General features: G+C 39.9%; 1 protein-coding gene across 1 annotated transcript; it reads right to left on the bottom strand.

Moving 5' to 3' along the window:
* Positions 1–280: 280 nt before the first annotated feature.
* On the bottom strand, positions 281–25381 carry YAF2 (YY1 associated factor 2). The gene is made up of 4 exons (XM_065743410.1): positions 25138–25381; positions 24889–25014; positions 4399–4551; positions 281–1718 (listed from the first exon to the last, which is right to left on the bottom strand). Exons 1-4 carry the CDS (start codon positions 25161–25163, stop codon positions 1481–1483), a joined length of 543 nt encoding a protein of 180 aa, XP_065599482.1. The 5' UTR covers positions 25164–25381; the 3' UTR covers positions 281–1480.

Raw genomic sequence — 25381 nt, 5'->3', positions numbered from 1 at the left:
ATCCATTCTTTTAGCTGTTATGAACATGTACCACATGTTGGGAATAATTTAGGATTTAAAAAGATCCACTCAACTTTTACATGGGCTTAAAATTATATATTTTGAATGTTAATAATAATAATAATAATAATAAAAGAATCACAGGAGTGTAAGTGGACTATCTCACTGAAAGGAGCTAAATGGACTTTTGTACTCAACCTGAATCTATAATTTAAATCTACACATGGATTGGATGAGTGTATATCAAAACACTTATTGGCTGTAAACAAAAATGCAAAAATCTGTATTCACAAAAATATTTTATTGGTAATTTTACATAATACCAGATGGGATTGTAAATAGCTCTGCTCTGTATCAGTATATTGCTAAGTGCATAAAATATTGACAGTTTATGCCATAAAGTAGGATACTGTGGGGTTTTTATACATTATTTATGACATAATATTTTCTAATAGGCCAAATCAAAATAAAAAGAAGTAGATTCAAAATCAAAAAACAAATAATAGTAGTATTGTTATTTCTTTATTCTTGTGCAACATCTGGTATTTCTGTAATGAAATGACAATTGATTATATAACACTAGGAAAATCTGGGGCGAGGGAAGAGCACTAAGCAGAAACCAAAACTGTACTGCAGTTATTTTTAAAGTGTTACCAAACTTTTGTATTTCCAAATGTTTGTTTTGCCAAATGTTTAGTCATCTGAGGTTCAGCATAGAATACCAGTGTATAGTGACAGCGACTTTTCCTGAATTGTAGTTAACCAATCCATGTTTAGAATGTATTTTCTTTTTTTTCTTTTTTTTTTGTATTTGCTTGTAAACATTTCAATAAGTGTTTTAAGTGTGAAAAAATATTGATAAAACCATTAACATAATTCATTAACAGTAATCTAGTAAAATGTGTCAAACATTGGCAAAAATTCATACAAATGTTTTATTTAATAACATTTTCCTATTTAACCACACCAAGTACCAGCAGGTGTTTTTAAGATAATTATTATGAAAATTCTGTTGCAGCAATAGTTGATTAAGTTGATCTTTGACTTGCATACATATAACTATGTCTCACAATTCTCAGATAATACATATTTAGGCAGCTCAAACTATGTTATAAAAATTTAAATTCAGTACATGCCAATAGTAGAGACTCCAAGAGTTGTTAGAATTCACTAAACTAAAAGTGAAAATGGACTTACCAATAACACTGTGTATGAACATTCAAACCACATTTTCATGGCACCTTTTCACACAAAGTTTAAAACGGGTGGTCTGAAAATGCTTCGTAAGCATTTTTAGATTGCATTTCAATTATTTCTACCACTGCACTTTTTTTGTTCTTTCTAAACTGCATAAATTATGTTTCAGTAAACATACCAATTGTGCATGGATAATCTGTCATGAAAATGTGGTAACGGGTGGCAGAAGTTATGTTTGCATGTTTTAAAGAGAAGAGACTAAAGAAACTGGAGGAAATAAACTTTAATGAGATTCCCCATTCAGTGACGACGCCTCTCCTCTGGGTGAAGATGACCTGGACATTCCCCTCTCTGTGTTATCAGAGCTAGAGCCGCTCTGACTGTGTTGATCTGCAGAAGCAGCACTGGAAGCAGGTGGTGACTTAGTTTTCTCCTTAAAGTCTGTAATTATGACCGTCAGATCTCCAACGGTAACTTCCAAATGCTGAGCACTACTTCGATCCACATTTTTCAATCGTGGCCTAAATAAAGCATAATAAATCACATTAGAAATACACACACCATCTCATTATCGTATCTTTCTCCCTCTTACTAGGGGCTCCTGCAAACATACAAGTAACATCTGCATAATACTGCTTTGTGGAACATGTAACACATAAGAGGACAATACAGCACAAATGTTTATGGTGGAGTATTTCCCATACGTTCAAAATTGGTGAAAAAAACACATTTTACACCTTCTGCTAAGTTCATATGAAAATTTACTGTGTGAATATTTAAACTGTGTTACAGTACTAATAAGTTGCGTGTGTGAAGGTTTACTTTCATTTACGCTATTATTTAGCAACATACTGCTTTCATTATTGTGGCTAGAAGAAGTTATAAATCTGACCCAGGGAAGGATGCATCTCTGCAGCAGCCTTAAACAGCAATTCTAGGTAGCAAATGGTGTTCAATAATGAGCATGTTGGTGTCCAAAAAGCTCATGTGTGCCTTCTGAATTTAACAATGCAGTTTTAGCTACAGATTCCACATTCCAAAAGTGCAGCAGTTGTATTTCATTTAAAAATCTCACTAATACTGCAGTATTTATACTGGCTTTCACAGAATAATTCTGGCATCCCTAACACATGCTGTGATTTAAGATATGCAAAGAGCTCAGTAATCATACAGCATAGATAAATTAAGTCTCTTCATCTATTCTTTCATTTGTTTGATTTTCACAACATGAAGAATCATAAAAGAACACTGACTGATACTCTGTTGTCGTAATTTTTGCTACTGATGAGCATAAAGGACTTTAAATTCACAATTTTACTTTGACTACCATAGCAAACTGTCATGAGACAGGTGGATTTATACAAACAATTTTGAACAGCATAGCTTTATGCACTTAACTGACTCCACAGCTTTCACCAGCTCAAGCTGCAATAAAATAAATTAATATGACATCATATGTTAGCAGGTGTGCTAACAGCAAAGTCCTAACCTTTACCCTATCACCTGACTTTGTTTGAAGTAGAATTGGTTCCCAGCCACTTCAGCTGAAACACCTCCTGCTTTTCCTCTGCTAGAATAGAGCAAGGATTTGACACCTTGTTCCCTCGGGGCTGAAGAATCTAAAAGAACTGAAAAGCTGCTGCTCTGTAGTATGGGAACAGAGAGAAAAGTTCAGCATTATCAACCTGCATAAGTGATATGCCTCAAGCTTATTAATCATATTTAGTGTGTACTCAGATTTTATGATTGTTTCCAGCAATAATATACAAGTTTTCAGGCAATGAGAAAAGGATATCCTCTTCCCAAAAGGATATTGAAGGAATCTGCTTAAACTAATAAAGCATTTGTATTCAGTGAATCAGATCTGTGAAAAATTAAATTCTTTGAAGTGCTTAAGTATTTCTTCCAATAGCCATTCTTAATGCAAATCTCAATACCAGTATTTCATCCAAGATTTTTAGTCAGTTATTTTTTTAAGTGTTTTCTCTTTTTCCCTGCCTCCCTTTTGCATTTTTAATGTATTACTGCAACCCAATAATGATTATTTTCATTCATAATATTTAATTAGCTTCATAAAAACGTACTACTTTAACTTTAGGTGCTTCTTAACTGAAGTGGTTCAACTGCGTGTGGTAAGATAGATAGTATATCTGAGTATTAGAGAAAAATGTAAACACATTCTTCCTGCTGGAACATCTCAGTCTCCTTAATCCTAACCATAACTATTTTAAAGACTGTTCTCTCCTGACTCACAATCTCTCCCTGCTTCTGATCCTGATGATCCTATTTCAGGCACAAGAGAAGCATCTGCTACTTCTCTGCATAACTAATCCCAAAGGATCTTCCTTGGCTGGACTATTCTGGAATGCTTCCAAAAAAAAAAAAAAAAATCAATAGTTCCTCCCACTTCTGATTAGACTACATGTCTTGTATACTGCTGAGCTTTCTGGCACCACATTTCTGCTGCAATAATGTTGTGCTTAGGCTGTGATTGTTTGGGAGGATAAATTTGCTCCTTTTGTTTCCTACCTTGGAGCTTTCTTCTGGTCAAGAACAAGGCTTTTTACAATGGCTTGCTTGTACAGGAATGTTTTGTGTTTTTCATTCCAAGAGTCTGAGACTTTCATTCAGCATCCCAAATGTAGCACTGGGATTTTTATCACTAGATAATATACACATCTTACCCTGTCACATTAATTTCTATCCTAGTTCAGCCTTTCAAAATCTCTTCGTAACTATGTCACCTTCCCACTCTCTTGCAGTGTGGTATGACAGTCTCTCCCTCTGTCTCTCTTCCCCCCATCTCCTTTTATCCCCATTTCTTCTCCACTTTTTCCACCTCCTCCAGCAATAATCTGCATAATTAGCCCTTCCAGTTCCCTCTCTTTTCCTGAGCCTAGCAATCATATTTTGCATATCTACAATTTTATGTGGTGTGAAAAACACAGTTGAATCCCTTAACAAAAATATCCAACTCTATCTAAATCCATCTGGTCTCCATCTTCTGGTTAAAACTACAAACTGCAAGTTTTCATTGTGCATGACAGGCATTCTACAACAATGAGACTTAAAATATTTATCATTATGTCAAAAGAGTATGCCACAGGACTTACAAAGCAGTAAAATTGCAGAACATCTTTTTTCATATTTTCTTTTCTAATTATGTTTTAACGATACAGCAAAAGTTGCTAAATTTTTTACCTGGTTTTCTTATGACTGTTCTTTTTGCTAGTTGTTTCCTTTTCACTTTTTTCCTTTTCTACTTTGTCTTTTTTCTCTTTCTTTGACTGTGTAGGGGGCACGAATTGCTGAGGAACCTGCTGTGCAACCAGCTGAGAGACGGGTCGAGGTTTCCTGTGTGCACATATATATACAACGTATGTATACACACATCAAGTTTAGATTTAAGAACAATAGTCTAAAACTTTCTGTACTGCAGTTATTAACATTAACACTCAATTAAAAAAAGTGAAACATCATCAAGAGCAAAATAATACATATGCAGCTGATAGTACTTCATTTAAATAGCACATCAAAATAAAATCTGTTATGGCTTTTTGATTCACCAGCATTATCAATATAAATATGGCAGTTGAGGTTTGTTTTTGTTTGTTTTTTTAATGTTTTAGAGGCAAGAATTTACAGTGTGCTTTCTTCTAAGTGTTATATCTAGGCTTGCATGGAATGAGCTCCAAACCATGAAGCTTTCTGGAGGAATACTTCATCACCCACCCCGAGGCCCTTTGAATGAAGGAGTATGTTTTGAGTGTACTGCAGTACTGAAGCCCACAATCCAGATCTCAAAAAGGAAAACGATGACCTTTCACGTATTACAACAAAACCCACTGTTGGCCTTGCACAGTAGAACCACAGTGTTTTAACTCAAACAAAATCCCTGAAGGCAAGGACAAATCCTGTTTTGTATTTTTATCAAGTTCTTCAGAGAAAAAAAGAAAAATGTACTGCATTACTAATAGCAGAATATAACTGTCAGAACATACATGCTCTAAAAGCTGGCATTGCAAGTGTCTGATCACATTCCATCAGGACACAGAGAGAAAAAGATAAGCAAAGGATTACTTAATGACAAAAACCCAGTTTATGTCAGCTAATATATAAGATTGTATGCTTTGCCGGTGAGTACAGGTGGGTACTGCAAGTGGTACCTTGAAAAATATCCACTGTATTGAGACCAAAATCAGTGAAATGACTCGATGGGCTCTAACAAGTGAGTACACAACTTGCCTCAGAACCGTTTCAACTTCTGTCATAGTAATAGTAAGAAAACAGGAAGAGTAGAGGTGTAGTTGATGCCCAAGCTTATCATTTCAGGTGGAAAACACTCGTGATACAGAAATAAAATTATCTTCTCCCTTGACTGAAAGATTGCTTCAGGAAACGGGTAAGTGAATCGCTACTTCTCGTGATGGCCGGGTGACAATCACAGCAATACTGCACAGTTACCTGAAGGAACAATCTGATGTTACCTAAGTAAGACAGTAGCGAGTTTCTTCACACAGAATTATTGCCCAGAGTTGTGGAAAACACCGTGATCATAGAAACTTCTTGAAGAGCAAGGAAGAGGAAAAAAAAAAATCTATTCTGCAAGTCCTTCCCTCCCTTCTCCCTCCTGAGGTACTCAGAGAAGGGCCTCTGAACTGCAGCTGAGCACCGCAAGGCATGCAGGCTTCAGAAAGTAACCTCACCACTCAGGGAATTTCAAACAAATATTGCTGCTCATGATTTAGTCGCAGCAGAACCATGTCATTCAAACATGAAAGAACTTACACTGAGAAAGGGTTTCTTGCAGAGAAGTCAAACATATGAAAATCTATTCCTGTAACAGGAAATTGATTTTGATAATTTGCCAAAATACAACAATTTCAATTACTGGAGCTCAAAAACATTTAAGATTCCTTGTAATAGGTTACTACAGCTAAGTGTTAAGTCTGCCTTTTAAACTATCAATATATTTATGGTAATTTGCTTTCTGAGCATGTTCAAAAGCACCTGAGCTAACTGTCTTTCATAAAGAAGCTCTAAAAACTTCTGTATTAAGATTATCACGTCTCTGCCTCTCCCACTGGGAGCAACTTCACAACTGAACAATCCAAAACCGCAGGCAAAAGCATTCAGAAATACAGCACTTCTCGTTTGTTTAGATACACGGTCAGCCCCTCAAAACAGTTCATTTTTATGTAATAATTCACTTTGTTTGTTGTATGTGGAACACTAATCAGCAGAGGCATACAAAAGCTGAGAGCTAAAAGTCCTTTCCAACAGGGGTGAACTGCACAGTGACTAATTTCATTTTACAGGATTTGATTTTGCTGCTGTTTTAGGTGATAGTTACAGAAGCTGCAGAGAACTGTGTCTTCAGTATTTCTGTGCAGAACTGAATTCAACATGGATTCTCCCAAAGGCAGGACAGTTTGAAGGATGGGCTAGTTTCTGCTGCTGGCATGCTTAAAAGAAAAACAAAGGAGAAAAAAAAAACCACACAGCGCTTTATACCACAGCAGCTCACACGCCTAGAGATGAAAAATGTTCATCCAAGAATACACACAGCACATTAGACCCATATCATATTTGAAACTCTTGCCCCGAGTAGTTTCCCTTCCCAGGGCTCTAACACAATGCCTCGCTGCTTGTAAGTCATTTGGGACATCTTCCCTCATCTCCCTCACCTGACAGCCATCAGTAATCTGTGTGAAAAGAATGTTGACCCTTTGGAAACAGCAAGCAACTTGGTCAAAGTACAGCAAAGCAGGTCAGCTTTGAAAACTAATTGAAAAATCGCTCTGTACAATATAATAACTTCTGCAGCAGAAGTACAGTAAACTCTCAGTCATCAAGGTTGTACATCAAACATGCAACAGGACAACAATGCTGGCTTAATGCTGAAGTGTCCTGGAGTCTGTGCTACCTCATCTCAAGCACTGCATGCATTTTGGGGTATCACAATGTAAGAATAACATAGAACTATTACAGAACATCCAAAGGAGGGATATGGAAGGCTCTAAAGAGCAAGATGTACATGGCTGAGGTCCTTGGCTTTGCTCAGCCCAGGACAGAAGAGGCTGAGTGATGGTGGCTGCTGCTCTCACAGGGAGCAGAGGGGCAATGCTGAGCTCTGCTCTCTGTGACAGTGACAGGGCCCGAGGCAACGGCATGGAGCTGTGTTATGGGGAGGGGCAGCTGTAGTGTTTGGAAAAGGTTCTTCACCAGAGGGTGGTCGGGTGCTGGAGCAGGCTCTACAGGGCCGTGGGGATGGCACTGAACTGCTGGAGTTTAAGAAGCATTTGGACAATGCCCTCAGATATAGGGTGGTCCTGGATGAAGCAAGCAGTTGGACTTGGTCCTCGTAGGTCCCTTCCAACTCAGGTTATTCCATGATTCTACAGATTTATTTTAGGCAGAGCACAACCACACTTGCACAGGGCTGCTTCTACAGCCATCAGGAATCCACGAAGCAGTCTCTGGCACTACTCAGAGCACAACTCCAATTCTGGCAGACCTGAGATACTTTTCAGTCAAAGTAGTTAGAGTAGACAAACTGTGAAGAGTTTTTCCATGAACAAACCCCCTATCTACCCAGTTTCCCACAGCTCCCACGCAGCCCTGAGTGCAGGTTTAGGTGAAGATTCCTCCATTTGGTGCTGAACAACCCGAGCAAACAGAGCCTACCAAACTGAACTGCAAAGCAGCACAGCGCAGACATCGACAGCCTGACAGAGCAGCTCTGATACAGCATTGAGTCACGCTGGACTTGAACTACTTCACACAGAACTAGTACTCCTATTCTCCCAGTACCCATACATCTCAGAACTTAGAAATTTCCATGTGGAAAATCAGATGGTATAATTATATCTCACTGTTGAGCTCATATATCTTTCCAACCTGTTGTGGAAAAAGTGCACTAACATCTATAATATACAGTTCAGAGAGTTCAGGTATTCTGAAGGATATATCATATAGGACATATTCAAATGCACACTCTTTTTCAAAGCTGTATCTCCTGTGCTTTTACCACTACAAATGTATTAGACATTTTAATTCTCAATATTAGAAGAATGGAATTTTGGAAATGCTGCCAACCACAGCTTTCAATCAAGCTGAAAGATGGCCTTCAACAGATGACCTAGATCCATACAAATATGGTCCTTTCCTTCTCTTTCCTCTTTTCAGATCCATCCATCTCGTGGTTCCAAATGAGACAAAAAGCCCTTGCTGGAAGCTTATCCTGTCCCAAGTGGCAAATGATCTACATTGTAAAGAAGTGTCACGTGCACAGTGTACCTACAGGTTTTTAGAGTACCACACATTAAACCTGACACCTGCCTGCTGTTGAACCCTGGCCAGTTTACTCTCCACATTTTTTTCCTCTAACAACTATCTGGCCCAGTTTTGTTTACCTGACAGTACAATTCTGCTTTCAAATTCATCTTACTCCCTGCTTTCCTATAAAGCTATTCACATCTTGCCCCATCCTAAACATCAGGAAAGAGTTGCTTGTGAAGCGCTATTCCTACAGCAGGATGTTATGTTGCAGCTATCCAGTATAGCAGTGGTCAGTGTTTGATTCATGGACAGATGGGATGTTCATGCCACCACGCAGAACAGATAACCGCCATACACCAAGAATCATTTATTCAGCAGAACAGTTTGAGTGTTCAGATTTATCAGCAATATCTACTACCATATTTTTATTCCCAGGGTATGTTTTAGTCCTGAGCTAAACAAAGCCCCTGTTTTTATTTCAAAACTATCACCTGTTTTTATGTAGAATTTCTACATGGTATTCCAGGCTTCCCATAATTTTAGCTTCTCTTTCCTCCACTAGAAAAAGACCTGTACTTCTTAACATCTTTTTTTTTTTTCTTTTTTTTTAAAAAAGGACATGTTTCAGAGATTTTAAGCAGTACCATTTATCTGCACTTCTTTTCCCTGCAGGGAGATTCTGACCTTTTGTTCGAGACAGCAGATTCATCCCTCAAGAAAGAGAGCTTAGAAATATCTGGGGCAAGAATCCTTGCTGATTTTGCCTTGCCCCTGTCACAGAAACCCGTCATCAAAAATGAAAAATACACATTATTCTTCAAATACGAAATATTCTTCACTTGCAGGTGATTCAGGAGGACTAGAGAAGGGCTTCCAAGCTAAAGAGCATTTCTGGATCATCTGCCTCTTGGTCACAGCCCAACTGAAGGCTCTTCCCACAGAGACTCAAGCCAGGAATCCAGCATGTTTCTGGACATCAGCTTCATGCACAGTTCTGCAATCTGCTCTGTCTCACCAACAAGGCACAGCAGAACTGGCTTGGAAACCAGTAATCTTAGTCTATCAATGTGCTGAATTTCATTCTCCAGAGTTTTTCAAGAATAAATTATTGCCAAAAGGCCTTACAAGCAGTAACTACTCCGCTTAGACAAGTCATCTTCAAGTCACACTCTTGCAAAGCTGACTGGTAACAGAGTGTGACCAGCACAGGAAATAAATGCATTGGCCATTACACACATTATGCAGACATTCTCTTTAGGATGTCTTCTTGGAAAAGTCTTGGAGTTTGTTCTAAAAGATGCAATATAAACACAGGTATGCTGATGCACTATGGATTAAGCCCAGAAAGCTTGTCACAGTTCTGACAAAGGTAGCAGAAACTCTAAATGTAAAGTCAGGGGTTCCCAATGAAACATCTACAGTTAAAGCATAATGGAAAAAGCTCTGCCAGCAGAAAAAATAACCTAAAATTCATCTAGCTATAAATGGAAGTCAAACAACTCCTCTTATTGGTGCAAGTTTTCCTGTATCCTACATTTTTCTTTGCTTACTGCTTGTGAAGGAAGGCCATTTGAAAAACAGCCTCCCCCAAGCTACACATTTGTGCCAATTACAAAGAAATATGGCTGTAACAGCATCATCACGACAATACCTCTACTTTCTATCTGATTAATAACCCTCTGATTTTTTCTTCTGTCTTATCCTGTACATACAAGCTTATTCAAATTCTTCTTTGCCATACCTTAATTCAGATGACATGGACAGCCAGAAACGTTTGTTCAAACACTCATCTTTGCTTTAGTCACAGAAACATTTCTTTCACTTGCCTATAATTACACCGCCTGTTTCTTCCTTTGACAGATCTGCTGTCCTCTGAATTCCATATTAAATGTGTCCCATGGATCATCCTTTAACATGAACTTTCTACCCCCACGGCCATCCATCTCAGCTGACATTCACTGAAATCAGAGGGTCTCAATCTTTAATATATTAGTCCTCACAATATTCCATCATGGGAGAGTGGTACTATTAACCCTACAGCTATTTATTAGCAGAAGCACAGAGAAACTACTACTCCTACTTTAATTGTGTCTCATTGTTCTCCCTCCCACTCACCCCCTTCCAAGGGTCTGTCTCCCTCTCTGAAGCACAAGCTTTTAGTGGCTGCTGTCAAACTCTTCCAGGTTTACTCCGCACCAAATTCAGAATTCCTCACTTCCTATCAAATGTACAAGACTTTTGTGTACTTGTTCACCCAGAAGTTAATCTAGACTGACATCACTATGAAAACAACTCCATTCCGCTCTCTCTCTCTCCCTCTAGTGCCCTGCAGACTTGATAATCTCCTTCCATCTGCTACTGTGGCACTTCTGTGTGATTCTGACTAAGCTGAGTTAAGATACTCAACATTTTTTCAAATGGAATTGTAATTTCCATCATTCTATGGGTACTCCTCCTCCACTAGGCTCTGCTATTCCCTCATCTAGGAGGATTTCAGAAGCGCCTTGTTAGCATGTCTGGGGTTTTCCAGTCTTCAAATCTCTTAGAATTTAATAACAAGTTTAATTCTTGTGACGGGATGTAGACTGAAAATCTTTACTTGTCTGCATTTTGTAGCACATTGCCAATGGAAAAAAAAAAAAAAAGAATAATCCCTGATAAAGGAGAACAGGTCTTAGAATAGGCTAACTTTAGCTATCTCCTCCCCACTGCTTCAGCCTCTAGGAAGACACTGACGGGGTGAAGAAATAACCAGGTTGTGTGCTTTACACACACGGCATATGAGGCCACTTCCAACTGCCATTTTTTAAGTGTGCAACCCATTTGCTAACAGCAAACATATTTTCCATCACACAAATCAGTACGTTCTTGGAAAAGGTACAATTTCATATACTAAAAGCACATGACATACTGTTTCTGGTACGGCATCCTGAATACATTTCAGATATTTGCACAGAGAACTGCACGTCGCAGTTGTAGTCAATATTCTTTATCACTTAGCATCTTTAGTTTTATATCCTCCATCATATTTTCCTCATCTCTAGGCAACACAAAGAAAGCCAGCCAAATGGTGATTATTTCAGTCTCTTCTGTCTCTCTTCAATTTGGGGTATCAAATCTTGACATCAGTCACCTAACCAAACATTTCACAAATCCTCAAATTCCTCAATGTCACTTGTACAAACAGTTTCACAAAGACGTTACAAGACTCGCATACCACCTATTCAAAACTAAAATTCTGCAAAAAATACCTTGAAAAAAAAAAAACAACAACAACAAAGCCCAGATAATTTAGTTCCCCAAGTGTTTCTAGAATGCATTTGCAAGACAGTACCAAACCTGTTGGCTCAGCTCACTGAGAGCTGCACATACTTTCATTCCACAGAGCAGCACACTTCAGAACGCTACAGATCGCCCTCTCAGCACTTCTCAGAACTGTCATAAAAAATAAAAGACAAGCTCCAGAAGAGCTAATATTAGGAGCTTGGTTTTTTCCTTTTTTCTTAAATAACTAATCTTCTTGAACAAGAAAGAAAACAGTAATATTATGGCGTCTATTCCATTTTAAGAAACTTGTTTCATAACGTGCTGTTGTAAACTGAACTGTTGGCAACAAGTTTGGGATTAACCAGAGCCTAGTAGGAATCTTGTTCTGCTGATGTTTGCATCATACATGTCTTTCAAAAGTCTAAGCGGAACACATTGAAGTCTATTAAAATCTTGTTGAGAACAAAGTCAAACAACTCAAATCCAACCCCTTTCTTTCATTACTACACTGAACCATTCCTCAATACAAACGTACAGGCTTTAAATATCTTATAATTTATTCGAAGATCATTTTTCACTCACATCTATCCTGAATATTAGCGTCTCAAGAAGCTAATAGAAATCTGATATCCACTGTAATACTCTAATCTCCATTTTTCTAGTTCACAGTCATTACTGAAATCTCAAGAAAAGCTTATCTTTGCATACTTCCTACTTAATCATCATATCCTTGCTAGTCCCTAGCCAAATCTCCTTCACCACATGTCCTCGTTTTTGTCACTATTCAGGTCCAAATCCTCAAATGTATCTTAACATAGTAATTAGAGTAATTAATTCAAAAATTAAAAGCTATTCCTAACCTCTGGGGCAAACAGACGCATCGCCAGAGTCAGCTGGAAGATGTCTGTAGAGTTATTTTACAATAAACAACTTTTCAAATAAGTAGACAAAAGTGAGGATATGATGAAGTTGTTTCAGGTAAATTTTCTAGGTGAAAAAGTGCTCGTGTAATGCTTATTATTAGGAGAATATCTTCACTTAGGTACGAATGTCTTGAGTGATTCTTTGTGCATCAGTTTAAGCAACTTGTATAGAGAACATCTGTAGTTAAACACTGTAGCAATGTTACGGGATAACAGACTTCCTGCCCCTTTACAGAATGACAGTAATTATGCAACATTCTAACTGTATCTTTGTAATGCAGTTCAGAAAGCTTTTCTTAACCCCAAAGATCACAGGACAGGTTTCAACCAGCAGCTTTGGAATGTGACTTTTCCATCACAGCCCAATGATGCAGGATCAGGCGCCAGAAAGTCTAAATGTCGCCAAAGGAAGATAGATCTATATTTCAGGAGCTGGTTTTCTCTAGCACCTCGAAGCAGAAGGCAGTAAGAATTAAACCACCCTTACTCCCACCAGCTGCTAAATTCTCTGTAATTCAGCTATACTCCTCCGTCCACCATCCTACAATGATAACCAGATACACTGCAAATATCAGGTAACAACTTGGCCACTTCCTCGGGTAGTTACAGTCTTTTTCAGGAGGGTTTCTGCAAAACATGTTAGAATATGGCTATAGGCTCTCGCACCCACACCCCTTGAGGTTTTTTTTTGGCTTTTCACTTTACTAAGATCTATTTAACAACAACAAATGTGAGCAATTTCACCTACACAAAGAAAAACTTAAAAACATACACAGCTCCTCCAGTATGCCCTTTTCTGAGCCAACTTCAGCGTGTCGAGAGCTCAACTTCAAAGAGATTGGGAATCTATGAATAACGTTGGAAGACCAACGTCCATATTTATACAGATGTTTCAAAGGCTTTGACAGCTTTCCACAGAATAAACAGATCTAAATTAAATTTAGTGCCACAGCTTGATGTTACTCAGGTTCCCTGTAATATAGAAAGAAATCGACAGAACCAAAACACGCATTACGTCAGTGCAGTAATTGTCCTTATGTAATAATGCAGACCATCAACAATAACCAAACTGCATTTGACACATACTGAATGGTGAGAAGGAAGAAGTTTTCAGCCACACATTTTAAGCCATCTACTTTAGCTTACTCACAAACCATAGCAGTAAGGAGCAAGGACACGCAGTCTGGCAGTACAGATTATAAGAAAAAAGGTCCTTAGCTTATGTTCCTTACTGATCTCTCCTGCCTCAAAAGACAATGAATTTTTCAAGTCCTAGTTTGACAATAAACATTTAAACAGTATATCCAGAAATATATTTTGGAGTGGAAGGACTGAATTCTTTTTGTCAAATGCAAAACACTCATTCCCAAATAACTAAACAGAACTGCTGCATTCCCATATACAAAACACAGGCCAGCTTTTTTGTTTTGTTTTGTTTTTTACCTTCTTCCACATCCTTGCAAATTAGTAGCTACAAAGTTTTGAGATTATTTTCTTTCACCAGGCAATTTTCCAACTAGCATTTTAATTCTTCTAGATTGGACACACAAGAAAAAATTACTTTCTAAATTACTTTAATCTTTTAATTGACCACCACGTCTACTCAGCAAGTTCCTTGTGCAGAACCTTGGGCCACAAGAGCTTCCAAGACCTCCCTAATACTGACTATACAATATTCCAGAAGTACAGAAGCTACTTTTTCAGCTTCTCTAAAAACCCAGAGCAAATTTGTGTCCCGTTGCCATTGGAGCTTTCTATCATCAAGCACATGCAGATGACAACTCACCACCTACCACCAAGAAGGGGATGGCAGAGGATTTATTGCTGCAGAAGTGAATTAGTGGTATTATTCAAAACAGGAAAAGGACCAGAAATGCTGCATACACTAAGCAGCACTACAAACACTATGGCTGATTAGATATTGCTACCTGTGGTCTACACAGAAGCTGGCAGTGCATGTAATGATGGTACTTTACATTTTCAGCAGTTAAAATCACATTATGAAAAGCAAAAAAGTATTTCCTATAACTGTTTCATGTACTGCAGATACAGTAGTTGCTAGCAATTAAACTACATTACTAGCTGGAAAAGGAGCCCTTGGACTGACACAGATCAGCTCACCCTCAGCCATCAGCACTCTATTAAGCTATTCACAGAATAAAAAACACCAGATTAAACGAGGTTTACCTTGCTGTGCCACAGGAATATGCTCATGCTAATCATCACACAAAGTCATCCTGCAAGAAACTAGTCTTTATTTCAGCACTGAAGTAGTTCACGATTAAATGCAACTTCCATGTCAATAATTTACTTTGTTACCCCCAAATTATTTTTTCTCATCAATTCTGACACTTCTGACATATTCTAGAATGTAAACGCTGCCTCAACGAATAAGACAAGTGAATACTTATGACCACATAAACAACGGAACTAGTGGTCTGCATGGGAAAAAGTAATGTAGATCCATCTGCATATTGCAGAGTACAATGCAATTTCTACACACACTACATACGTTTGAATTCTATCTTTCAGACAGCTCAGATTTCCAGCACTTTCAAATTCCTAGCTGTTTTACTGTGTGAATCATTTACTTGGAATTCATCCATTCAGTGCATTTCTAGCAATTCTGTCTTTCAATAAAAGCTGATTCAATTAGAATAGACTTACAAGACTCATATGGTTTTATCAGTCACTGTATAAATGTGCAGAAAACTACCCCTTGAGGCAGTGTCCCTATTTAATCATTCCCTTAAAGGGAATGCCCTATTTTCCAGCTGACATTTAACAGATGAGGCCAGCAAGTCTCCTGTAGTCAACCGGTACACTGCACAACCGCCTGCCCTCAGAAGAAATATTCATATCAAGACCTTTAGAAAGCCCAAATTCATCTTCATGGATACTTTCTAAACCAGCCATCAAATGTTATTTTCCAACAGATAGTTTTTAGACTCCAACCTCTCACATGCATTAGAAATTCCTTCCCATATGCTACAAACCGTGGTTACTGATGTTCAGCGTGAGTGAAAGCTACACGGAAAATATCCTGTTTGAGAAACATATGGGTATCAACCAATTTGTGTTTCCTAGATGACAATGTGCTATGCAGAAGCTCAATTTCCTTAACAACATCCCCTGGGGAGGAATTATATGTGAGTCTGCAGAGAAAGTGACAGATTTTAGACCCCTAGATCCTTGAGATTCATGAGGAAAGGACCTCTCACAGTTTCCAATCCCACAAAGGATTGGATCCACCAGGCTGCCCCTCCATCCCCGTCCTGTAGAAACCACGATGCTTCTTGCACCCATGCAAAAAACACACTCAAAACATGAGACATGCTGATGTTGCACAGAATAAGGTCAGTTCTAGGCACAACTTTGTCACCAAGCAGGATGGAGCTTGTTTCTGACCTATCCCATTTGTTCTACATCACGGGCTTGTCTGATCTGTCCAGACCGCTGTAGCATTTTACACACTTCCTCCCCTCAGAGCCAGCCCCACAAAGCTGCTCATCCTAACAAGGGGAAGAAACTACATGCTTCCCCTAAAACCAAGCCTCTGTGATGTCCTTCAGGAAAGACTCATGTTAACAGAAAACAAGGCCATAATGATCAGCCCTTGCCTTTTTCCTTTCTCCTCTAATTACAGAAATTCTCGCTCATGATACTAATCAAAGAATTCAAAGACATTTGTATAGTGAATGCATTAAAACAACTTCTTCCTGTTTTTGGAGTCAGCAACTCTATTTAGAAAATTAATTTTAAAACTTCTACTCAGACACTTTTTTTCTACTGAGCATTATCACTTGAATGATGCTGTTCAGATACTGCATAAAGTTCCAACTGTACGTTTTTTTCCCCAACTTCCAAAGAAAGAAAGGAAAAGAAAGAAACTAACAAACAAAAAAAACTTGCAGCAGGCTTCAAGGTGACATCTTGTAGACTTCAGACTGACTTCTGCAGGAAGGTTTGCCAGACAAAAGCCTTCCAATAACATTCTGCAGCTGAACTGTCCAAGTTCAAGCCTGCTCTACATCAACACATCACATATCAGTGGAATGCACATCAGAGAGAACAGACAAGTTCCAGGATCTCTCTGTCCTACTTAAATCACGGTAAGCTACTGTATGAAAGCATGTAAAATGAACACTTAATATTTTATCCCACTAGCCTAAATTTAAGTATTTTCTTTTTTTTATTTTTTGCTTGGCTGTACCAGCCTAGAAGAGAAAACATCTGATACTACTAGAAATTCTTCTGTGAAGCATACTATCCTAACCTGACTTTCAGGATTAAATGAGTTTTATTGAACAGGAATAAGTATAGAGAACACAGCAACTGTAAGATAAATGGTTACAAAAAGCTGTCGGTCAGAGGATGCAACTTGAGATCACTCTGTAAGTGATACATGAATGTCCCTCTTACCAGCAAGACTTCTCATGTATGTAGTCTTCAGTCTTAGAGAAGGTATTCAAATGCCAGCATCTTTCAGACCAGGACAGCTAATTATTTTTGCTATAAATGACAGAGTAAGCAAGAATACCACCAAGGGCCCTAAAACCGAGAATGGCTTTTCAACTAATAAATTAAAAAGAAAAAAAAAAAACCCCACCATAAAAAAGCAAGCCACAACCAAGCAACCATTCTAAAGTACACACCCCTCACACCCAAAAGGAAAGTATTTCCTCATGAAAATGGAAAGGAAGCAGTATATCCATTATCAAACATGGAGAGAAAGAAAACACCAGAAAGCAAAAAAGCTTCTTTGCTTTGGTCTCCTCAGGGAAGATTAATTTCATATAACCAAATTAAAGAAGAGGATAGAAATACAAATTAGAATAAGAAACAGATCAGGCTACTGAATGTTATATGTGGCAGTCAACAACATCCAATGAAATGCACTCTTGAAATCTATTTGAGCCAAAAAAAGGAAAAGAGAAGTCACAAGATCGGTAAATAAAAATGCAGGAAATAATAAATGACTCAGCCTAACTCAAATTTCAAAACAGTACCACAAGAAAAATACTTAACAGCTAGGACCACATAAAGGACAAAACCAAGTGGCTTGAAACACTCTTACTTTCTCTAACAGAATAATTGTCTAAATGACCAGGAAAAAACCAATACACAACCTCGAGTCTTGATTTGCAATGCAACCCAAAATACATTCTGTCACTCCAGCTAGACTATGATTGAGATGAAGTTGTCCAGATGAAAGTTCAAAATTAAGTTTGTTTTTAATAGCTCTCAGCCACCAATTACAGATGTAGGACAGCATTTACACTGAAGTTCTACAGGTACACTATTTAATATACTTAATCATGATCTAGGCAATGGAATAAGGAACAGAACAAGCAAACATCACCACACTGAAGGGTGCTGACAACCATCTTCCAAACCCACCCTGAGTTAAGATAAATCAAAAATTAAAATGATGAAATCACAAGCAAGACAGAATAAAGCACCATGAGACTCACAGCTGCATAAGAACAAAAGTACTTGAGTTAAGAATATGATAGGAAAGGACAGGAAAGTGGATCAAATAGATCACAAGGCACAGAGAAGCCAACATCATGATACTGACCAAAAGGAAATAAAAGCATCAGCATCAAGCACCATAACTTAGTGGGTATTTGGAAAGAAATGATCATTAAACTAGAAAGCATTAAACTAGAAGGTCTGTCATCAATCTGAGCTGCAACAATAAGAAATGGTTGTGCAAACTGAAGAATGAAGAAAAAAACTCATGAAGTAAACAGAAGAAAACTGCTGCTTATCTGAAAGGGGTGCTGCAATCTTGTTTGAGAAAGGCTTAGCAAGAGCAAATGAGTGAACAGGGAAACCATAACTCAATAAGCAAAGAACTAGAAATACACTGGCAAATTCATTGTGAGTAGGAGGAATACAAATCAACTTATCTTACTGGATAGAAAGGTTAGGTATCTGGAAAAACATCAGAGGTAAAAAAGCACTAGAATTAAGCTGCTGGGTTAGTCTCCTTTACTGGAGACTTGTTATAACAAAAATATGTTACAGGTTGCCCAGGTTTACTGATCTTCTTTCAATTCAGTGAAAGGGTCTAGCTCACAGATCGTTTCCATCCTGTATTCTGAGAGCAGCAGGGGTTAACCAAATGACCACTAAGAGACAGGTCAGCCTTCTTAGAACCATCCTTAAAATGAACCCAACCTTTTTCAGAGCTGTTACTACTTTAGTAACCGTGGAAGACAAACACTAATCTATTTTCCTTAGCTTTGTGCTATTCAGCAGAACAAGCCATTCTTAACTGTGATCCTGCAGTGTCTGTGAACAAAGACGGCCTTCTGGAAGTCATGTCTGCTAGCTCCATTGTTTGAGCTGAGATCTTGAAAATAGCTACTAAGTTTCTCTTCCCGTCCAAGAGCTCTGACATTAACTGTCATAGGAGAGAAAGAGAGATAGTTTATATAAAGGCTTAGTTTTTCTTCTTTTATGTACTTATTTAATTACATGAAATATATAAACATAGAAAACGCAGAATCATGGTCACCTAAATTTCTGACCAAAGGTGACTGCTGGTATAACTACCATTTTCAATATCATGCAAGAAGAAACAACTAAACTAGGTTTAAATAAACTATCAGAGTTATATGTAACAGTTGCAACCCAGTCCTAGCCTCATACAGAATTACAATGGTTTGGGTTGGAAGAGATCTCAGAGATCATCAGTATCCCAGCCCCCAGCTGTGGGCCCACTCACCAGATCAGGCTGTTCAGGGCCCCATCCAACCTGACACTGAGCACCTCCAGGGATGGGGCATCCGCAGCCTCTCAGGGGCAGCATGTGACAGTGCCTCACCACCTCTCAGTAAAACAATTCTCCCCTGACATCGGATCTAACTCTCCCTTCTTTTAGTTTAAATTGTTTACCCTTGTCCTATCAATATGTACCCCCATAAAAAACTCACTTCCCTCCTGCTTGTAAGCTGCTTTCAAGTACTGGAAGGCAACTATCAGGTCCCCCCAAAGCCTTCTCTTCTCCAGGCAGAACAAGCCCAGCTCCCTCAGCCTGTCTTCATAGGAGAGGTGTCCCAGCCCTCTGATCATTGTGATTTCATATCACATGAAATACTGCTTGTTTCTTTCTGAGAAAACTGCTTTAAAAATGGGAAGGAAGAAATAAAAAAGCCTGAACTAAAATGGAATTGACAGCTTATGTACTCTTTCAAAAACATGTTATGTTTTCGGCTGTCCATTACAATGCCTATTCCTCGTACAAGTTACGTCCATCAACTGCACTGAAAAGAGCTCCAATCAATAAAAATTACTTCACTGTTTTATATGAAGAAACAAAACATATTTTTAAGAAAAAAAAATCATTTGTAAATAAATTCCTAAAGAATTCCAAAGGTTCCTTTCAGAGACTCCTCTTAAAAATAGGAATCAAAACCCAGAGTGATGAGATAATCTGATTGCTATCTACAAAATAAAAGAGAAATATCTATTCAGGCTTTTCCTCACATTTAAGCTAAAATATAGGAGTCGTAATGCAGAGCTCAGTAAAGCATAGGTTATACGTGACTTTTCCACTCACTTCACTCCTGCAAATATTTCCTTCTCCAACTACCACAAGTAATGAAATGCTCTTCAGTTTAAGCTCGATTCGGCCACGTATTTGTAAGATCAGCACGACGGGTGGCTCTTCCTCTTTCTCTCCTTCACAACCTTCCCCGTGACACGCGCATGCGCGTACGCACAGAGGCTGCATGCTGCAAGGCAGAGCACAGAGTCCTTAACAAGCTGCTGTAAAACAGACATGTTGAACCAGATACACCAGATAAGTACCAATTCCCTGTCCTGAGCAGCACAGCATTTCAACAGCAACACAAATACCAGATTTGGATAAACGTAACTGATTTGTGCATATAAACATCCAGATGGTACATGACTAAACAAATTGCACATATTTTCCGAAGAAAAATGACCTTGATATCCGAGTTTAAAAATTAAGCACTTTATTTACGCTTCTCAAGGCAGAAAACAAACTCGTGACAGCTTCAAGTAAAGACCTGCATCTCATAGTCAGGAGGTTGTCAGACACGTAAAATGCACGTATCCAATGGTCGCACTCCAGGGCACAATTTCGGAGCAGGCGCAGATGTCAAGGAAACATACAAAGATGGCATTCGAGTTCCTTCTATCTCAGGTTAACTCTTCTGTCTGCCGTGATTTAAAGCTGGCTTTTTGTGTGTTAGGCTGAGAAAACGATTCAGTAACGGAGATCAATAGAGCACAGGACGTGGAAGCCATGCCCTACTCAGCTGTTATATATGTCCCTGCTTCTCTAGCACAAGACGTTAAATGCAGGCATCTTGATTCCACAGAAATTCACCTTGACCTGAGATGACTTCACTCTGGCTGCAAATTTCAGAGGTTATTCTACATAAATGATACCACATATGACAGCTGCACCAATATGTGTATCACAGAAGAATATCTTGAAAAAAATTCACTCCACAGAAGTCACTTGTACCTGTTTAATCTCCTTATTCTCTCTCTTTTTCTCTGTGACAAAAGAAAAATAGTTTGGATCATGTACCCTGCTCTCCTGTTTTCCTTCATGTGCATAGCAGAGTATCACACTGAGCATTTCAAAGGTTAGAAAGCCAGATTTGCAGTTGCTCCCGTGACTCTCCTCACATTCCCCTGGATGCTTGTCCTTTACACTGAACGGACAAGCAGTTTGTCATGGCATAGGAAAAAGAATGGGATCATGTAAGTAGAGAACAGACTGCAATACACATGCACAGGAATCAAACTAAAGAAAGCAACATGACAGGTAACTAGATTTGGATGTTGCCACTGAGTAACAAGTGTGTTAATAGGATATGAGAAAGAAGGAGCAGAGATGTGACGGAAGGTATTTCAGCCTCCTAGAAGGAACGAGATATACATCCCCTTACAGACAATGCCAATCCTCACAAGTGCTCCTTCACATCAAGACTGGAAAGCTGAACCTTTGGTAGCTCGCAGCGTGCCTAGATGACAAGGACTAACCATGTTAGCTGGCAAGAAAAACAAAATAACATCTTACTAAAGAACAGAGAAACTGGGAGCTAACACATGCTGCAGTGATGATGATGGATCCAAGGATCCAGCCCAACTCCTGAATCTTAACCAGTACTGGAGCACTCCTGTTTCAGACAGTGCCACGAAGCGCAGAAGGAAACGGAATGGTAGCACGCTCACTGCAGCAGCTTTCTTTCGGGAAGGCAGCAGTTGTAAGGGTTGGACCAAATTCAGCAACCCCACTATAACCTCCTCAGGAGCCAAAATTCAGTGCTGGCTTTTCAGCACAATATCATCACCACTGGTGCTTTTGCAGAGGTCTGGGCTTTCTCAGTGCTCCAGCAATTACTTTACTTTTCTGTACAACACAAGTGACGGGGGGAAATGATGATTTTCAAGTGTTTATGTCTCAGGAAAACTTAATTTCATGGGGCAGAGAAATCAAACCACTTATTTAGCCTGAGAACTTCTTCCTCTTGCCAAACTTCAATGGCTTTTGCAAACAATAGGGCTTCACAAAAGAGATCACACAAATTCTTTTTTATGGAAACTATTAGGCAACCTAAATATACAAAAGGTTACCAGTGCCCTCTACAACACAGCGTGTTAGTGTTCTATTCAGCTTTCCTTACTCATACCTCTAATGAACTTCAGCAGGAGATTTGTCCAAGAAATGAAAGATTATTGCAGCTCTAGGTTCTTTACGTTTGTACAACATCTTTCACCTAAAAAGACTTCCAAATGTTTTAAAGGTCACATACAGAAAATTACTATACTCAGCACAGCCTACTATCAAGAGGAACACAGTAATTTATCAGTACCCAAGCAACGATACAGAACAATTTAGGCTTGAAAGTAAATAAGAAAGCCATGACTACAGGGAGAATTTAGATCCTCGGTGACGCTTCCAAATTGAAGTGTAGCAACAGTTCTACAGTAAAACATACAGATTTCCAACAAGCAGATAGGATCTCAGCTTTCCACCTGACTCATAGCACATCCAACTGGCTCAAATCTGGGCATGGGTTCAGTACAAACCCAAAGAGAAGAGTGCCACCTTGGGAATCTGTTACATCCCGTCCTGTAGCATCCTGGGTTTCTCTTGGATGTCCCCTGTCCAAGAACAACCTGGTTTAATCATCCACGGTGACACTACCGTGGAAAAAGTTCATTCAAGTCCATGATTGAGAGTTCCCTTTGGAAGCATAATAAAATATGATTGAGGAGTTGTAAGAATTATTCCCACTAATCTTAACAATTCCTAAAGATTGTAATCCATACCTAGCCCTTAGAACAGAAGATAATTCTTCTGGAGAGAGGAAAATGGCTCAGCAGTGAAAACACACATAAATCTGACTCTGCACCTGACTGTTTCTGTGAAGTTAACTGTACACAATTAGTACAAAAACATGCAAGTTTTAATCAACCTAATTTCCAGTGGTCTTCAAAAGCATTGCACTTGACTATGATTGCCTGGTTTTCCATCTGCAAAGCTGTTCACATTCAGCGAATTTCAGCACTCGGAAGCAGACATCAAATAGTTCTTCATAAAGAAACAGATTTCTCTGAACTAAAAAAAGGTGATTTACATCACTGCTTACATCACATAGGCATTGCTATGTCTAGCAGACATAGGTTTCATTAATTAAAAAAAACCAACCAAACAGCAATTTGGAAGTAAGAGCCAACGCACACTTAAGAACTGTGCTGAGGCATCGGCTTCATCCATACATTAAGATTCAAAATGGAAGACAAAAAAAACCCAAACAAACCAGCATTCCCAGTGCCATCAGAACCCCATGGTATTGTGATTCTGAACAACACCAACAAAAATGTTTAATTCTAAGGGTGGTATGAGCAAATGGTTTATTTAATAGGGCCCCAATGCGGCGTCTCAGACTTCACTTCCTCTAAAAATAAATAAATAATTGCACCCAAACAGCCCTTTGTGTGACCCTGGCACCCTAAGGATTTTCTCCATAGATACGAAGGTCTGCTTACCAGCTCGCATCTCAGTTCAGAACTGGACCCAAAACTGCCTGATCTAAACCATCCCCCTGCATTTATCGGATGCCATGGGTTAACCCCGCGCTTCATACCCACGTAAAAACACGACCCTTTCAAAACGAATGGGAAAATGACATCCACAAACCCAGCCAGATACACATTGTTTCAGAGTTTAAGCAGAGAAATCAACATCAAGGCATCAGCTACAGCTCTGCACATCAGACCACTGTGAGGGAGAAAGCAGAAAGCACCGTTCCTAGAACACGTTCAAAATGTGCCATAGTTCAAAACCTATAAAACGCTCAAGAAGGAGAGAGAATAAAATGCAACAGTGACAAGGGTTTCTCAGGACTGCTTGTTTTCTTTCGTCTTAGTACTTTTATCCAACTGAGTTTCCGGTTCAGTGGAACATAATTTTGAAGTCACTTTGTCTTATCAAACTGGCTGGGGGCTATGGAAGGCTGCAGCCTTCGGTTGTGCTGCTCTCCCGAGCTTACATTTGTCCCCTTATTCTGCTGAATGTTACCAGTGGGAGCACATCTACCTGCGGTACAACAGAATGCCACGCTCATCACTGCAAAGCATGCTGTATGTGTCAGATGCAATTCCTCTCGGCATTTACCTCACTGATTGCCTTAGTTATGAGAGAGATATATATATTTGAAGCTGAAGTTACGAGAGTACTTCTGACACACACTCCAGTGTGCAAAACTCCAGGAAATCGACTTCAGAAACAGAGACTATCGTCCTCACCGCGCATCTGCGCTCACAGACTCGAACGAGGAGTGTTTGTCGCGGGTCGTATCCAGCGCCGTTTTGCACGCTATCTGCCACAACTTTTATTGCCACTCAAACTTCTCCGGCTGACAGCATCAAGCTGGAGAGCCTTAACAAAGGATTCTTTTAACAGCAGCCTCCCCGGCCAGCTGGCTGCATGCCACCGGGCGGCACATCAGGAGGGGCACGAACCAGGTAGGGCACTGTGCGCCTTTTGACGGCTCGCTGACAACAGGTCCTCGCGGGACGCCGCAGATCCGCCCGGGATACGTTGATTTCTTTATTTTCTGGGGGGAGGGTGGGAACCCCCCGTCCTTTCCTCCCCCCGCGTCCCTGCCCCCCTCCCCCCCTCCCGCCGTCAGGGCCGCCGCCTCGCAGCCGGGGCACTCACCGTGTGGAGGTGCCCTTCCTCACGTCGCACATCATGCACTTGAAGGCCTCGGCGCTGTTGCGGAAGGTGCAGACGCTGCAGTCCCAGTAGCCCTCGTCCGAGGAGGGTTTCGGCTGCCGCTTCGGCCTGCGGAGACACACAGCACGCGGGGCAGCGCGGGGCGAGCCGCACAACGGCCCCAACGCGGCGCCATCGCCGCCGGCCCCGCGCGCCCGAGCGGGCCCCGTGAAGGCGGCGGCGCTGCCCTACCTGGTCGGGCTCTTCTTGTCTCCCATGCCGCCTCCGCACGCGTCCCCGGCGCGGCCCTTTGTGTATTTGTCAATAAGGAGCAGCGCGGGGGTCTCTCGCCTCTAACGGGGACCCGCGGAGGAGGAGCCACCGCCGCAACCTCCAGCTGTCGGGGAAACTCCTGCCGCCTCCTCCTCCTCCCTCACGTGTCCCCCCGCCGCCAACCAGCGGCCGCCCGCAGGCCGCGGCGCCCGGCGGGCCGCGC

The sequence above is a fragment of the Cyrtonyx montezumae genome, unplaced genomic scaffold, assembly GCF_038088225.1.
Source record: "Cyrtonyx montezumae isolate F1298 unplaced genomic scaffold, pur_monq_1.0 scaffold_3, whole genome shotgun sequence".
NCBI classification, from domain to species: domain Eukaryota; kingdom Metazoa; phylum Chordata; class Aves; order Galliformes; family Odontophoridae; genus Cyrtonyx; species Cyrtonyx montezumae.
Note: the sequence above shows the minus strand (reverse complement) of the source record. Positions and strands in the feature narration are given on the sequence as shown.

What these genes read in the sequence shown, in the direction of transcription:
- YAF2 (XM_065743410.1), bottom strand. Translation starts at nt 25,163, where the DNA reads ATGGGAGACAAGAAGAGCCCGACCAG. An exon ending in GACAAGAAGAGCCCGACCAG is followed by an intron (nt 25,015 to 25,137) that starts GTAGGGCAGCGC and finishes GTGTCTCCGCAG; the next exon opens with GCCGAAGCGGCAGCCGAAAC. An exon ending in AACAGTCATAAGAAAACCAG is followed by an intron (nt 1,719 to 4,398) that starts GTAAAAAATTTA and finishes TGCTTTATTTAG; the next exon opens with GCCACGATTGAAAAATGTGG.